At 38.5% G+C, this 18,228-nt stretch overlaps 1 protein-coding gene and 1 long non-coding RNA gene across 5 annotated transcripts in view; one reads left to right on the top strand and one right to left on the bottom strand.

Moving 5' to 3' along the window:
* GIN1 (gypsy retrotransposon integrase 1) overlaps positions 1–3,109 on the top strand; it is a 20,326-nt gene extending 17,217 nt beyond the window's left edge. For 3 of the 4 annotated variants that reach the window (XM_006186698.3, XM_032476455.1, XM_032476457.1), the window contains one exon: positions 2,393–3,109. In XM_006186698.3, the coding sequence (XP_006186760.1) occupies positions 2,393–2,667 (275 nt within the window). In that variant the 3' untranslated portion in view covers positions 2,668–3,109. The remainder of the gene's footprint in view (positions 1–2,392) is intronic. The other variant, XM_032476456.1, reaches the window with a different exon arrangement.
* Positions 1–18,228, bottom strand: part of LOC116662632 — a 22,280-nt gene extending 4,052 nt beyond the window's left edge. Inside the window, exons 1-2 of the long non-coding RNA XR_004318605.1 lie at positions 17,346–18,228; positions 271–376 (exon numbers count right to left, since the gene is read on the bottom strand). This is a non-coding gene — a long non-coding RNA (uncharacterized LOC116662632). The remainder of the gene's footprint in view (positions 1–270; positions 377–17,345) is intronic.

The raw sequence follows: 18,228 nt of genomic DNA, 5'->3' as shown, positions 1-18,228 counted from the left end.
CTGTTGGCTCCACTAGATTTAGAGCATAGTAGGAGTTGAAACATACCTGACCTTTCCAAATGAATGAGTATTTTGTTTTTTTTTTCCTCCACAAACAAAGCTTAAAATCTCCATAGTTTTCCACTACATATAATGTGATTTGTATAGAACGTGCTGAGTATAATCCTTATTCTCTACAGTTGTATTACAGTAAGTTACTTTAAAGTTTCACTTATTTAAAAGAAAAACTGTCTGTGTGTATTAAGATATATATTGCTTTCGCTTACTTACATGAAGATGCTCTCCTCTTACAAACAAGTGAGGCTGGTAAAGTCCATTTGTTTCTAAGTCCAGTGTAACTTGGAGGTGCTTAAGCTCCAGATCTTTAAATGCATTTCTAGGAAATAAAAGTGATAACTTCTAAGAGCTTTACATCTATCTGTATTTTCCCTGTTGATACATGTTTACTGGACATATTCTTCTAAAATAGACCTGCTTCATCTGTAGTGGGAAAAAATTTTTGAGATAGAAAATTTCCTTGCTTAAAAAAAAAAATTTCCTTCATCGATGATCTCTACAAAGATGTTTGGATATACCTGAAGTGCTGCAGCGGCTGCTGTCACTAGCACTTCACAGCACCATGCGGACCCCGAACCTACCTATCAGAATGCTCCACGGATTATTAGAAATATTTTAGCATATTAGCAACACTTTTTACCACACTTAGCCTTTTTCACGGTCTCCTTTAAATTACTACCTAGCCCTCTCCACTGTTAACAGGCGAATAGCAAACTTTGTCGTTAAACCTCTAGCAACACATTCTAAAAGTGTTTCAGTTTCACTGATCATTTTTCCTCCTTTTTGCTGCTGTTGAACAGAGCGCTCCTCACGGGTAGCATGAGTTATTTATCTTTAAGAATTGTTCTCTTGTCCAGCAATTCATCCCCTACCAATCGATGTACAAAAAGCATTTTCTTACTACCTTCAGTTATCTATACTTTTATTTACATGTGTATCTTTTTAACAGCATTTTCAATCTAATTACTACTTCTGCATTAATAAGAATTGGTGGGATTAAACTTGGGAAACTTCTCAAAACTAAAATACCGAGTACACTTTGACTGATGAAGAACAAAATGGGCAGAACTCAATGCCCATACAAACTCAAGTCCACTTAGGCCATATCTTGGGATAAAGCATAGCTTTGTTTGATCTTTTGATGTCTGTAAATTTAAAATTCTTAAGTTTGTAACTTCTGGGGTTGAATAGGCTCATGAGCTTTTCACGTATTAGTATGAGGATGGGTAGGTTGGAATCATGTTCTAGGATATGTTAGCAAATTTATCTTTTTTGAGAAACTTTCATGGATCTCTAATCTGAATGGGCAATTAATGTTCCTTTTGCTATTTCTTGAACTTAAAATTTGAGGACTAAGCTATTAAAATCTTTAAAAGACCGTTAATGTTTTGGGAGAAAATCCAGAAAGAGATGGCGGGATTTCAGGAAGTTAATCAGCTGTGGTGGAAGAGTTCCTTGTTGTAATGAATTAAAATATCAAGTAGGGAGGAATTCTTTCATATACTATTAACCTTTATTTATAAAGATGCTGCTGCTTTGCCATCAGTTTAACATCCGTTTGAAGCATTTTCCTTTTTTGATAGTGATGATAAATTTGCCCAAAATAAAATAAAATGCTGACAAGGAAAATTTCTTGTCAATATTTCCGTATGGATTTAGCTACACCTTAAGAGTTCATGAGGATTTTGGTATTAAGTCACACTTAGGTAAGCTAAACTTTTTAATGTGATTCATTGTAGCCTTCCTACTTTCACATTCCTATCACATAGCCTGATTCTAGGAACTTTATCTTCATTTTAGTTTATAACTTCATATTATAACAATTTGATATCATTGTCCTAATATGGACTCTATAAAAAATAGCAAATTACTTAAAATTGAAAATGTATGGATTTAACAATTCTATTTGTCAAAATATCTTTCAAGACCCCATTATAATTCACCAGAAATGCTTTGCAGAAGTATTTAAGGATATCATGAACATCAAAAATACAGTTTTATAACTTTTGTTTTTAACCTGTACCATAATTCTCAGCCTCTTCCACCCCCTCACCCACACCTACCAAAGACAGGTCAAGAGAACAGGAAAGCTTGGATCTTTTTAATTTCTTGGTCTCTCCTGAATTCTGTATATATGAACTGCCAAATTTGTATCTCATTTTATTCATTCTTCAACATGTAGATTTATTTAGTAGACAGGAGAACCCACCTGAAATTAATCTTGATAGTTAATTTTTATTACTTGGGATTTTGTTCCTCATTTAACATTGTTTAATTTTTAAATGATATTTAATTGTAATTCTAAAAGGCCAAATTGTAATGTTTCTTCTTTCAGACAATCTTTATCTCTTACAAGGTTCAGTAGTGGCAGATCATGACTACATTGGATTGCCTGAAATTCCAGTTGGAGCATACCAAGCAAATATTCTGGTAGAAGATGCAACTATTGGAGTAGTCGATAATGAACTACTGACATCAAGCAAGGATCGTGAACTATTAGAATACAGAAATGCCAAAATCTCTCCATTGATAGGCGATCATAGTACTCTTGAAAAGCAGACTTTTAGTCTATTGGACTCTTCAAACCAAGTCCTTGAGTACTTAAGTTAGTAAATGCCAACATTTATTTAAAGTGCGTGTTTAGAAAGTATATCTCCTTGAATCTTTGTATCTTTTCCATTCAAAAATGTTACATAGAAAAAGTGTCTTGACACACTCTCAATGACTAAATTCAGAGATTTATTTTATAACTATTTATTTATCTAAAGTTGTACCTCATTTGAATGTCAGTGCATATATGTATAAAGGTGAAGGAAGCATATAATATATAGAATTCACTTTTTCTTCTAAAAAAAAGAACAGGCAAAGCATGCTTGCTTCTTAGGAAGTAAACTAAATTCTAGCTCAGAACACTCAAATATTTGTCTGGTATTGGTACTATGTCTTTAGTTTTCTTTTTTTTCTTTTTTTTTTTTTTTGAATGTTCTCCCCTTTTAAAAAAATAAGTTTGAACTACCTAGAATGGGATTAATAAATATTTATTCAACCATAATAATGTATTAAGTGAAACTTCTTTCTGTGTCATTGAAACTTCTAAAAACAGTATTAAAGGAAAAAGTTTAGAGTTGTTTAATGGGCTCTTACTGGATACTGGTAATTTCACCTTGTTAGACAGGCTCAGGGTTAGGATCTAAAACTATGGACTGGATTGAAAATATGTGTGTTTCCATAATGTATATTGAAGTCAAAAGCTTCCATTAATAACATTTTTTCCCGTCTTAAAGAAGTAAATAATAATGATAAAATAACTGATAAAGATTTTAAACTGTAATTTCTATGATAGTTATAACTTTGATCAACAAATATTTGTCATAAAGCACTTTTTAAGAACACTGGGGAAAATAAAAGCTGTGTGTGCCTGATCCTCATAAGGGACCTACAGTCAGGTAAGGAAAAAAGACCTTATAAGCCACATACAACATAAGTTACAAGTTACATGCTAAATTCCATAAGAGAAGTGCAAGTAATATACTTAGGAAGGCAAAAAAGAAAGCGGTTATTTCTGGGTGGGAAACTTAGGTTTATGCTCGAGGAAGAAGGATGATTTGAGCTTGACCCTGAAGAGTGAATAGGATTTGATGAGAGGATTTAGAGAACTAGAGGAAAAGAAATGCAGAGACAGGAAAGTATTGTGTTTCCACAAAAGCAGGGCTTTTTGTTGTCTACATTGCCTCGGGTGTAGGTGAAGTAGTAAGGTATGAGGAAATAAAGCTGAAAGAGAAGTAGAAAATAGAAAACCTTATAGAGGGCTTCCAATACTGTTATAAGTTGAATTGTGTCTGCCTCCCTCCAAATTCACATGCTGAAGTCCTAAACCATAGTACATTAGAATGTGATCTTACTTGGAAATGAGGTTATTGCAGGCAGTAACATTAGCTGAGATGAGGTCATATCGGAGTAGAGTGTGGCCCTAATCCAATAGGACTGATACCTGATACAGGGAGGAAATTTGGTCCCAGACTCAAGGAGAAAGCCATGTAAAGATGAAGGCAAAGATTGGGGTGATTCTTCCACAAGCCAAGGAATGCCAGAGATTACCAGAAAACCATGAGAAACTAAAGGAGAGGCATGAAACAGGTTCTTTCTCACAGCCACAGAAGGAACCAACCCTGTCAACACCTTCATCCCAGATTTGTCGCCTCCAGACCTGTGAAATTATCTTTTGTTTAAGCCACCTGGTTAGTGGCACTTTGTTACAGCAGCCCTGGCAAAGTAATACAAATACCTGTCTAAATTATTTTGTATTTTCTGAGAGCCATTTAAGATCTTTGTATAGGAAAGTATTGTGAATCAGGACTACACTTTAGGAAGTTTAATCTGTCAGGTAGTATAGAATTGATTACAGGAGGAGAGAGGAAAAGCATGGAGGATTAAATGGTAAGATTTTGAAGTGACGATGTATAATTGGAACCTAAGCCATACTGGTAGCAAGAATAATGAATGGTGCCTGTTAATTAAGATCTACAAAATATCTCACAATTTTTTTTATCGCACTAAACAGTAATATTGAAAATGGAGACCTGAGGTATTGGAATTACTCATTTAAGAAGAAAGATTACATTATGCTTAATAAGCTGAAGAATAAGTGATTAGAGGAAAGAAATCAAGGACCCCATCCTATACCACAGTCCAAATAAATTCCAGGTAGAATTCCAGAAAGAAACCTTAAGAAACCTCAAACAGTGATACCTACCTATCTTGCTCCCATAGCAAAAACAAAGTTCATGATGGAGTCATATTGAACCCTCTCTTTGGTAAATGTAAGTTATCAAGTGTCCTTTTCTTAGCTCAAATGAAGTCAGTTTTTTTCAATGATCATCTGACTCTTTTTCCATTTTTAAAAGGGTAAGTAGTGAGTCATTTTAGAATCACAATTTCTAAACATGTTTCAAAGAATTCTGCCTCCCCTAAATGCTTTCTGACCAAGCAGTCCTTTATCTTGTGTGCATTGGTCATGTTGGGCTACATCTTGCCATGTTTACAAACCACCTCAGCATCGTAGTGGCTTGAGACAACAGAGCTTTATTCCTTAACCACCCTTTTGGTTCCTTAAGGCTCCATTTTCATCCTCACTCACTGCATTTCACCAAGATGCAGGCTCAAGAAACCTCACCTCTGGAATACATTCATCACCATGGCCAGGGGAGAACATGGTGAACTGAGCACTAGCTGTGAAAAGACTTGGTGTGTAATGACGCACATCCTTTCTGCTCAGATTACAATGGTGAAACTTAGTCACACCCTGCTAATGGGTATGGCTTGTGTGCGTGTGTGGCGATAACAATGTTCTAAAGTTAATAGTGATGTTGCATAACTCTGAAAATACTATAATCCACCAAATTGTATACTTTAAAAGGGTAAGTTTTATATGCGTTATGTCTCAAAACTGTTATAAAAAGAGTCTAAACCAAAGTTAAAAAAAAAAAAAAAACTTGCCACATAGCCACGCCTAATATAATCTAACTATATTCCTTGAAGGAGGAAGACCAGACTACTGGTAGATAGCTGCAATAGCTGCCATTCTCATCTTTGTTTGCAAATTCTGGTAAAGGCCATTTATGATGAAAGTTATTTTTATTCCCTGATATATAGTCAATGTAAGCTATTCAAATAAAATGCCGCTTACCAATGCATCAAAAAAGAAAACAAACAAAAAACCTAGGAATAAACCTACCTAAGGAGGCAAAAGACCCTGTATTTGGAAAACTATAAGATACTGACAAAAAAATTTAAGATAACATAAACAGATGGAAAAACATACAATTCTTGGATTGGAAGAATCAATATTGTTAATGACCATGCTACCCAAGGCAATCTACAGATTCAATGCAATCCATATCAAAATACCAAAATACCACAGGACTAGAACAATTTTAAAATTTGTATGGAAAGACAAAAGACTGAATAGCCAAAACAATCTTGAGAAAGAAGAATAGAGCTGGAGGAATCACACTCCCTGACTTCAGACTACACTACGAAGTACAGTAATCAAAATAGTATGGTACTGGCACAAAAACAGACACATAGATCTATGGAACAGGATAGAAAGCCAAAAAATAAACCCACATACTTACAGTCAATTAATATACAACAACAGAGAAAAGAATATGCAATTGAGAAAAGACAGTCTCTTCAATAAGTGGTGCTGGGAAAACTGGACAGCTACATATAAAAAAACGAAATCAGAACATTCTCTAACACACATACAAAAATAAACTCAAAATGGATTAAAGACCTAAATATAAGACCAGATACTATAATATTCATAGAGGAAAATAGGCAGAACACTCTTTGACATAAATCACAACAATAGTTTTTTGGATCTGTACCCTAAAGTAAAGGAAATAAAAACAAAAATAAACAAACAGGATCTAATTAAACTTAAACACTTTTGCAAGGCAAAGGAAACCATTGACAAAATTAAAAGACAACCTATTGAATGGGAGAAAATATTTGCAAATAATATAGACAATAATGAATTAATCTCCAATGTAATAATGGATTAATAAACAGCTCATACAACTCACCATCAAAAAACAAACAACCCAATTAAAAATGGACAGAAGAACTGAATGGATATTTTTTCAAAGAGGAAATGTAGATGGCCAACAGGCACATGCAAAGATGCTCAACATCACTAATCATCAGAGAAATGCAAATCAAAACCACAATGAAGTATCACCTCACTCCTGGCAGAATGGCTATCATCAAAAAGACCACTAATGACAAATGTTGGAGAGGATGTGGAGTAAAGGAAACCCTCGTACACTATTCTACTTCTGCGTATATATTCGAAAAAAACAAAAACACTAATTTGAAAAGATACATGTACCCCAGTCAGTGTTCATAGCAGCATTATTTACGTTTGCTAAGACAATGGAAGCAACTTAAGTGTCCATCAACAGAAGAATGGATAAAGAAGATGTGGTATTTATATATATATGGTATTTATATATATAAACACATATATATACATACAAACACACACACACACACAATGGAATATATATTCAGCCATAACAAAAATGAAATTTTGACATTTGCAGCAACACAGGTGGACTTGGGGGGGCATTACACCAAGTGAAATAAGTCAGAGAAAGACAAATATTGTATGGTATCACTTATGTGGAATCTAAAAATTACAACAAACTAGTGAATAAAACAAAAAAGCAGCAGACTCAGAGACATAGAGAACAAACTAGTGGCTACCAGTTTTGTGGGGAGGGCAGCAATATAGAGTTGGGGCAGTACTAGGTACAAACTACTGGGTGTAAGATAAGCTACAAGGATGTATCATACAACATGAGTAAAGTAGCCAATGTTTTGTACTAACTAAATGGAAAGTAATCTCTAAAAATTGTATTAAAACTTTTTAAATTAAAAAAACTACTATAAATCCAATTTTATTACTGAAATCTCAGAATTCTCACCTAGATATTCCAAATACAGATTATATGTAAATAAAAACACACAGAAAATACCTACAAATTATATACACATGCATAGTCTTGTCTCTAATATTTGCAGGGCCCCATCAAGAGTGAAAATGGAGGTCCATATACCACACACCTAAATATTTAGAAGTTATAAATTGAGCTAATAAATTGTTCTTACCCTGGTAAATATGCCTTAATTTTCCAGGAATCCTTGGACTCCTCAAGCCTCACACTAGTGACTGGCATAGCAGAGAGAGCAGTCCTAGCCTTGCCTCAACCCCTGCATCTCGCAAGGACAGCCCACACCACCCCTAAGCTGCGCTGCCCCTCTCCCCTACCCTTGCTTCTATAGACGCGCCCTTTGACCAGCCCAGGCCTTGGGCTGTGCTCTCCAGCTGTCCGTCCAGCCCCTTGGAACAGAGTAAAGAGGGGTTCTCCAGCTGAGGAAGGACCTGTCCCTGGGTCCTGTGGCCTTTTCACCCTCCAGGTAGGGACATACGTTCAAGGGGGAACAGAGCCCAGCCTCAAGCAAAGGGTCTAGAGTGGGGTCCCTTTTACCTGGATTTAGGGGAGGTTTTCTCTACATATATAGTAAAATTTTGACCAAAAATTTCCAGAAATGTTTTTATGAGGTTTTGTATGCCACCTTCTGGTGTTTTTATGAACACTTAAAAACATGATACAGAAGGAAATGGAAATGCCAAGCTACAATAAAGGAAAAGTATTTTGAATGAGAGTAATTCCCTTGTTTGAAAAGTTTTTAAATACCATGGTTAACATTTGAAGTGTAAGATTTTTCTTATATCACCATCTTAAAGTAACTCACTAAGATCTACAAAACTTACTACATGTTTTGTTGTGAAATTCACTCATTCACTCAAAACAAGGTATGCACTAAATGTCTACTATTTCCATGTACTGCCCTGGCACTGAGGATGTGTCAGTGAGTAACAGAAATCTCTGTCCTCCTAGAACTTGCATTCCAACAGGGAAGTGAAATAGTGACCAGTAGTTCTTCATGAAAACATTTCCTTACTTATATTCAATCTTAGACTCTCATTGACAGCCTTTTGCACAGACATCTTGTTGGGATCCCTACCTTAAGCATCTTCAACTCATTTTTTGACTGTGTAGAAAGTTCTAGCAATCTTTTTGTTCAGAGTTCTAAAAAGGACTGGGCCACTTCTGGTTGGAGTTTTTAACCATTATGATTACTAATTAAAAACCAAAATAAGCATTTAAAAAGCAATTCTTTCCCCCAAACTTTTGTTTTCTACAAATGCATTTAGTATTGAGTGGGAAATGCCAGCTTTGTGCAATGTTACAACTGATGTTAAAGAAGCAAATATCAATTCAATGCCATCAAATTTTAAAGTATATAAATTGGTAGCCTGCCCTGAGTATGAGGCCCAGACCAAATGGTTCTTCTGCTTCCTCTAACCCCTCAGTGTCCTCCTCGCACCCTTTCTTACTTCCTCATCCTCATTAACACAACTTTTTCTGTGTACCCCACCACAACTTGTTTAGAGGTTAACAGTCCAGGGGACTGGGTCCAGGGGACTTCCCTTATCTGAACACATCAATGTCCAAACTTGGAGGAGAGCCATTTCCTTGGCCTAGTGGATAGCTGGAGGAGACCAGATAGCCAGTGACAACTTGACTCCCCTCTCCTACATCCCAGTGAAGCCTCTGTTAGTTCTGAGAGAAGAGATTCCAGGAACCGAAGTGGAGAATAGAGGAGAAACTGAAGAAAAGGGAAGTCTGACTTCACTCCTTCTCCTTTACCATTTCCCAAATAGTGCTGCAGAGAAAAATACTAAGTGGAATGGCTCTATTTCTCCAATGAGTTTTCCTATTGCACTGTAATATATAATCTACAGTCTCTGGGTTTCTAGGGAATATTTTTTATTATGGGTTTTTTCACTTGTCATTTAAAATTCCATCCTTACAAATAATATACATGTATTATTTATTTTTTAATTTTACATGGTAAATAAACAGTGATAAAATAATCATAGTGGTGGTTTATGCAACTTGGTCATAGCTAGAAGCAAATCAGTGATAAATCTGCCTAGACTTTGAGAATAGGACTTACAGTAAATCCTCTGTTAAGCCATATTAATCACAACCTATGTTTAATAATCACTAATTTTACCTGAGGTAGTCAATACGTTATGGGTTAAAGTTATGTAATGAGAAAAGGCACAAAATCAAGAATATGTAAAAACTCCCAGAACTCAACACATGAAAAGACAACAACCCAATTTAAAAATGGGCAAAGGGTTTGATTACACACTTCTCCAAAGAAGAGACACAAATGAGATACCACTTCACACTCATTAGAATGGCTATAAAAATTTAAAACAAAAAACCCCCAAAATAACAAGTATTGAAGAGAATATGGAGAAACTGGAACATTTGCACACTGCTAGAAAGAATGTAAAATGGTGCAGCCACTATGGGAAACAGTTTGGCTGTTCCTCAAAGAGCTAAACATAGACTTACCATACAACTCAGCAATTCCACTCTTAGATACATACCCAAAGGAACTGAAAACAGTGACTGGAACAGAAAACTGTGTGCCAATGTTTATTGTAGCATTACTCAATAGTCAAAAGGTAGAAACAACTCAAGTGTCCCTCAACAGATGAATAAATAGATAAAATGTGGTATATACACGCAACGGAATATAGTCAGCCATCAAAAGGAATGAAGTTCTGAATAATGCTACAACGAAATTAATTCTTGAAGCTATTATGCTGAGTGAAATATATCAGATATAACAGGATAAATACTGTATGATTCCACTTACATGAAATATATAGAATAAGCAATTAATCAAGATAGAAAGTAGATTAGTGGTTACCAGGGGATAGAGGAGAAGAAATGGGGGGTTAATGTTTAATGACTATAAAGTTTCTGCTTGAAGTAATGAAGACCTTCTGGGAATAGTGCTAATGGTTGCACAACATTGTGAATATAATTAATGTCATTGAATTGTACACTTTAAATAGTCGAAATGGCAACCTTTATGTTATATATAGTTTACCAATTAAAAAATTAATCATGTAATATACCAAAACCTATTGAGTTACTCACTTTAAATGGGTAAATTGTATGGTATATGAATTATACCTCAATAAAACTGTTCTTAAAATTTTGTGGGATGCAGCTCAAATTGTGCTTAGAGGAAAATTTATGACTTACATGCTTATATTGGAAAAAGTAAAGGTTATAAAGTAATGAGCTAAGTAAGCATCCAGTTTAATGTGGTATAAAAGGAATGAGTGAATAAGCCTAAAGAAAATAGAAGGTTTGAAATCATGAAGATAATAGAAATTAATGGAATAGAAAATAAGCTTGTAATAACAGGATGAATAGGGTCAATTTTTGTTTCTTTGAAAACACTAATAAATTGAGACAAATCTAGCAACCCTAATTTTAAAATATACCTAGAGAATTTGTAAATAAAATTGTGATATAAAAAGGGTCAGAATCACATATAGGGCAAATAATTTAAAAGATAGATGCTAATATAACTTTATTCCAATTAATTTGAAACCTTAATGAAATTGATATATATTTTTTAAAAAGTTAACCTGCAAAAGTGGTTCAAGAGGAAATAATAAACCAGATTATTTTACTACTTATAAAAAAATGTAAGGAACACATAATTTTAATCTTACACAAATTATTCTTGGTATAGAAGTATGTTAAAGCTTGGCATGAGGGTATATAATCTTGGTATCAAAATCTGAAAATGACAGAATAAGAAAATGAAATAACAAGTTATTCTCTCATAAACACAAAAACAAAGGCCTAAAAAATTACTAAACTGAATCCAGTGACCTAAAACAATATGCATTATGACCAAATTAAGTGAGTCCCCAAAGTGCAAGGTTGGTTTAATTAACTGCCCTTCTAAGAGACCTGGCAAAAAAGCGATGAAACACACAAAATGGTTTTAGCTGAAGAGAATTTAAAGAACTGTTTAAAGAAAGATTAATGGAACCCACAAGGGATGGTGGGACATTTGGTAACCAGCAATAACCAGAAACCTCTAGGACTGAAGAGGCAAGGAGACGAAATGCCCAGTGAGAGATGGTTTATGGAAGAGGGTTTGACCATTGGTCGTGGCAGTCATAGAGGGAAACAACGACTGCCAAAACCATGACAAGTGTAACAACCACTGTGAAAACTGCGACCATCGGGGGGTACCACTCTTCCATCTCCTGCTAGGGCCTTTCTTCTGTCAGCCCCCATGGGAAATCAGTGGCAGGGAGCTTGGGGATACAAGCAGTAAAGATCAGCCTCCTGAAACAGAGCAGAAAAGGGCAGAGGCTGGATTTGGGCATGCAACTTCAGAAGAGCCAGCAAAACCACATGATCGGAGGTGAGAAAGAAAAGTTATGTCGTCTTCTGGTTGGCGAACATTTCTGTAGAGGGCTTCGCTAAGGGGTAAATATTTCCAGCTCTGCAGATCACACATTCTCTGTTGGAACTACACAGTTCTGCCATTGTAGTGTACACAGCTGTATATACATACTAAACAAATTGGTGTGGTCTATTTTCCAATAAAATTTTGCTTGCCAAAAAAAAAAAGTAGACTGGATTTGGCCTGTGGTGTAGTAGTTTGTAGACCTGATCTAGTAGATTCAGAAAAAGTATTTGCTGAATATTAACATCCATTTGAAATTAAAAAAGAAAAACTTGGCAAACTCAGAAAGGCATTTCCTTATCCTGATAAAGGGCATATTATCAAGAGAAAACTATAGTAAGCATTTATACTGAATGAAGAAAACATTAAAAGTATTCTCTTCAAGATCATGAACAAGCCAAGTATTACTGCCACTGTACAGGAGGCTCTAGCCAGCACATGAAGGCAAGAAAAAAGAAAGAAAAGTCATAAGGATTAGAAGAAAACTGATATTATTTGCAGTAGAAATAACTGTCCACATAAAGAACTAATAGAAATCAATATGAAAAAGATAACCTAATATCAAAATAGTAAAGGTCTTGAATAGGCATTTCATAGAAGAGAAAAGTGAACGACTCCTGCAAGTATCTTTCATTTGCCCCTGTGCACCAGCTTCCCATTGTTCTTCACCTGGTGCTCTGTCCAGGAGCCTGGCATCAGCAGAGTTCCCATTCCCACTGACTTCCAGGTAGATTTGGCCAGTGGGGATTCCTGGCAGAAGATCAGGAGGAAGGAGGAGAAAGAAGTTGAGATATTTCTTTTCCTTATTCCCTTCCTCACTCTGGCTGCTTCTTTCAACCAAAGGTCCCTGCTTTACAAAACTCTGTTCTCCTGGGTTTCCAGTAACCCCTCTTTCCTCTTGTCCTTTTGGATCTAGGTGTAGAAACAGCTCTATTATTAACAGCCTGGGTTTCTCCTAATTCCCATTCCCATCTCTGGGCTTAGTCACTTTGATTATCCTAACTTGTCATTTGTTTCCTGCTGGAATAAATAAATATACATTCCAAGATGCTCAACTTCATTAATAGCCAGAGAAAATGCGAATTAAAATCATTATTAAAGATGATTTAAAACCTACCAGATTGGGAATAACTAAAATTATTGGTAAAGATGAGAGCAAACAACACAGTTATACATTATTGGTGAGTATATAAGTTAACTATTTTGGAAAAACAATTTAGCATTACATACATAGCAAAACAGAAGATGAACAAGCCCATAGTGCAGCAATTCTGCACCCAAAGCAATGTTCAAGAATGTTAATGGGAGGAATTTTTGTAATAGCAAAACATTGGAAATAACATAGATATCTATCAGTAGGCTGGATAAATGAATTGTGGCATATTCATACAATGGAATACTAAATAGCAATGAAAATGAAAAAACTACAGGTACATAAAAGGCATGGAGGAAGTCAGGAACACAATAGGGAGCAGAAAAATCATCTTACAGAAGAAGGTGACCCATAGGCCAAGTTTTGCAGAAAGTGAGAAAAGGAGCCACATGTGTTCCTGGGGGAAGAGCAATCCAGAGAAAAGAAACAGCAAGTGCAAAGGTTCTGTGGTGTCTCTGGGTTCAGTGTTTTGTGGAATAGTAAGGAGGAGTGTAACAGGAGATCAGAGAGGCAAGGGGGTGGAATAAACTGTTGGAGGCCTTGTAGGACATGGTATGGAATCTGTTTCTAGTCTGAATAATATGTAACTCACTGAAAGCATCTGAGGACAGTGACATGATCTGACAAGTTTGTAGATAATCACTCTGGAAGCTAGAATGAGAAAGGGCAATGGAGGCCTGGTTAGGAGGCTGTTGCAATAATTCAGGTGACACAGAAAGATGGCATTGGTAGCAATGAATGTGCCAAGAAATGCTTAGTATCTGTTATATTTTAAAGCTAGATTACACAGAATTGGCTGACATTGATTATAGGCATTTAGAGGAAGACAGGAGTCTGTGATGACTGTAAACTTTTGAGGAGTGAGTAATCAGCAGGATGGAGTTGCCACTAACTGAGATGAGAAAGACTAAGAGGAGCAGGTTAGGGAAAGAAAAGAAGTTCAGTTTTGAACATGATGAATTTCAGATACACATTCAAAATGAATCTGTCGGGTAGACATTTGGATGTAACAGTCTGAGAGATTCAGGGGAGAGGAATTCAGCATTCATTAATGCACAGCTCAGAACTCTCCAAAATAAAACTTTAATGTGTGTCCTTCTGGGGAGGCCAAGACAGTCTTTGCTGCAGAGATCTGCACTTGCTGTTGACCTGCCACACACGTTAATTATCACTAAGGCAGAGATCCAAAGCATCTGGTGATTGATTACACATAGTCCATGGCATTATTTATATTACCTGGCAGCGCAAAGAGGTGCTTAATCAAGTTTCCTAGCTTTATGAATGATGGTAGCAGAGCATTCAACCCTCTTCCCCCTTTGGATGGATAGAGCTGATGCAAACACCACATTTAAGGGACTACAAATAAAGCAGGCAAGTTCTCAAGAATCTCATTCTCATTTGCCAGTGGAAACCGAATTAGGCAGAACACTAGTCTCTGCACCAACTTATTTCACAATCACATACTACTTTATGTTCACTAAGGAATTTACAATCAAATGTAATACATACAGAGTTTGAGATTGTTTTCATATCCCTTTCCTATTTCCACCCCAATGTGCATTTGAAAACTGTAGAACCTGTTTTTCCCAGAATAACTATCAGAAATTCTTTGGAATATCTCTTTTTCTACCTCACAAACTTGAAGTTATGATTAATATTTAATTGTAATATTTCTTTGAATTCCTTCAGTGAATAATACAATCTAAAAGTCTTAGCACTGTACCTAATTTTACTAAAAGACCTGCATTGTCAAGGTCACTGGGATCCAGGGCTTTGCTGAAGCGGCATGGCACTTCACGCAGAAGGCGATGCTGTGTTTGGCTCCAGTGGTGTTATGATGCGACCTGGGAGGAACGACTGGAAGGTCCTGTACAGCTAGGCAGACAGCGTGAGCAGGGGAGGCCGCACAGAGGCAGGAAGCTGGGTATTTTCTGTTCTCCCCACACACCTACTTAGCTCTTCCCACAGCTAGTCTTTCGCTTTTCATCTCTCTGCACCGGGGGACCTGCTGTCCTTCAGACTTCTTACCTCAAACTATGGCTGCCTGAGCTGACGAGGCTGAATTGGGAAGGAGATCTGCCTGACAGCGGGATGGGGGATTTAAGCCAAGGCAAGTGGATACCACCAGTCAGGGCGACTCTGCTCTGGGACACAGACTTCCAAACAACAAAAATGACCCCCTATCTGTGAGCCTCTCTCTAAGCAAAGAAGGCATTGTTGCAGGACACCTTGAGAAAGGGTATACAGCTGGTCGAAACAGACCCCTGAGCTGTTTTCACCAGTGTGAATCTGAGGAATTTCTTAGCCAGACCCTGGAGGAGTAGGAATGATTCCGTATCTGCAGGAGCCATGACTCAGTTTTGCAAGCCTTGAATGCATTTCTACATGGCCCAGCTGTGACTGAGTTTTCTGGCTTGCAGATGGACAATGATTTCTCTGGCTTGCAGATTACTACAAGGTTTAATAGCTTTGAGATCGAATTTACATACCATACAATTCACTCATTTAAGGTGAAAATTCAATGTTTTTTTTTTTTTAATCGTGTTCGGAGTTGTGATTTTTGTCATTTAATATGGAAACTTTAACTGTCAACAACTTGAAACCAGCCGTGCAGAGACGGGGCAGGAGGGAGCAGGGAGAGGCGTGCGTGCTACGGCTGCCCTCCGTGTTCAGTACCCCTCCCCTTCTGCTGCCTCTGCCTCCACGGCGCCCACGCCCACCTCTTTGTAATCTTTCTCCAGAGCTGCAAGGTCCTCCTGGGCCTCAGAGCAATTTCCTTGCTCCATGCCTCCCCCCCATTTACCAGTGCACAAAGGTTCGCTTTGTGCGCCTAAGATCCGACTCACGGTCCAGGCGGGGCTGGGCCGTGGGGTTGCCGCCGTGTTACCTTTACTTCCTAAGATGGCAGTAGACGTTTACTTTTTCCTCCCTAAGTGAAAAACTATTTAAGCAATTTTATGATTTTCTGTTCTCTGGTTAGAGTAGTGAGTCTGTTACAAAGCAGACATGGATACTGTCGGCATCTATGTGACACCTCGTGGTCCATGCATTTTCAGATACCTGCTTCGCACGTGTCCGGCTGCACCGCGCAGGCCTGCAAGCCTTGTAATAGTTGCCCGGCCACGAGACCCAAGTAAGAGCCTGGACACAGCAACAGAGCCACCAGTGGTGTACTGGTTTAAGGGAATCTTACACGTCCGAAGCAAAAGGTCGTGGTGTGACAACCGCAATTGCAGAACAGGGCAGGAATCCTCACCACTCAGGGGAAAGGAGGCTACTGTTTCTAAGAGAACTGACATCAGGTCGGATCATCCGTTACCAGGGAAACCAGCAGCCGGGGCGCATGGCTCACAACCCTTCAAGTTAATGACCATCACCAGGGCAGATAATAAACTAGTAGGTGGAACAATTCTGGCCTAAGGATTAGAACCATCACCAGCTGGGGCAGGGGGCAGCTCGTTCATGTGAGTACGGTTACAGGTGGAGCAGGGACTGGTCAGACGTGGGATGTAGAATGAGCAAGGAACCTGCCGTCTTGAGTGGCCTGATCATACACTCCACCCCTACACAACATGCACAGCCCTTACCATCTTGGTCCAGCCCTCTTCCACAGTGTCCCTGGAGTCAGGATGTGGAGGTGCACTGCAGCCAAATACAGACCACAGCAGCTAAACAGTGTCATGAGTCCAAGAGCTGGGGCAAACTCCAGAGTCTGGCGCTTATCAGGTCAATTTCTGATGGAATTTCAGACGACAACAGCAGCATCTCACTGTAGACCCAGCAATCAAACTTATTTCTCAGAGAGGCCACTGTTGTTGCCCAGTCAGAACCAATTCCCTCCACTCGGACTAGGAACATAAGATGTTTAACAGCTACAATACACAGAAGATCGTGACTGAAATACGACGCAGTGACAGCAGGCTGAGATACCATAACCCCTGCCAGTGGTTTTTGTCCTGGCCTACAGCACCACACCGCCTGTCCACCCTCGGTCCCCACAGCTGGCGCTGGACACTGGAGAGGTGGTGTAGCAGACCACACGGTTAATCCAGTGGTGCCTTTCTGCAGTCGCGGGCCCAGATTAATTACTTTAGTTTCCGGGAGGGGTTGGGGATTGCAGGTAGAAGACAGGTGAAATTTTGTAAATTCCTTTCTAATCCTATCCCCACAGGGCAGGATAACCAAAGTACCTGGAACTTACCTGCCAGTCCCAAGGCCGCTTTATAATATGTCCTCCAGGGGCAGATCCTTGGCAAGGACAAAACTGAGTTATTGTCCTGACTGACAGTTGGCAACAGTCCTCCAGGGTCAACAGCTGAACTCGGATGGTGCTGACTAGCTGCCTCCGTGTTAACATGGCAGAGATGCTGCAACTGCTCCTGGTATGTTCAGTTACAGTTCGTAGGGCTTGAGTGAGCCTCCTGGTCCTCCTGTTGAGAGAGCAGGTTTCCATCTCAATTGTTTAAATATCCAGTCATCCTGTCCATTAACCCAGCAGCAGTGGGTTCGTAAGGCAGGTGGAAATGCCAGTGTCTGGCATTTTTATCAGCTCATTCCTGAACCTCATGGCTGGTAAAGTGGGTTCCTTGGTCACTGCAGATGTCCCTGGGGGTCGAGTATGTCACACACAGCTCTTCTAGACTCCAAAGTGGCTTTTTTCTGTGCTGCTAGATGACTTGGGTAGGCCTTTCGTAACTCCTTCCACCTGCTCTAAGGCACTGTGACTGCACATAGCTACTGTCCCATCACATCAAATCACTGCTCTGCCCTCTTCCACAGCTGGCACCAGAAGCCCAAGGGTGCTCTTATTATTCTGCTGTTGCCACAGGAGCCAGCCAGACCCTTCTGGGTAACTGGCCGCATCAAATTCACAAGCCCGTCCTTGAGTTAATATCCCTAAAGCCTGTGTCAATAGCTGTTTAGGGGTGACGGGTGGGGGGCATGCTTGTATTCTGTGAGTACTTGGGTCCTTGTGTGCTGTCTGCGTTCACCAGCTATCCCCGTGCAAGCAGATGAGCCGTGAGGGAGGAGCCGCTTCTTCTAAAATTAAAAGAAACTGAGGTTTCATTCATATAATGGACAAG

This window comes from Camelus ferus, chromosome 3, assembly GCF_009834535.1.
Source record: "Camelus ferus isolate YT-003-E chromosome 3, BCGSAC_Cfer_1.0, whole genome shotgun sequence".
In the NCBI taxonomy this organism is placed as follows: domain Eukaryota; kingdom Metazoa; phylum Chordata; class Mammalia; order Artiodactyla; family Camelidae; genus Camelus; species Camelus ferus.
Note: the sequence above shows the minus strand (reverse complement) of the source record. Positions and strands in the feature narration are given on the sequence as shown.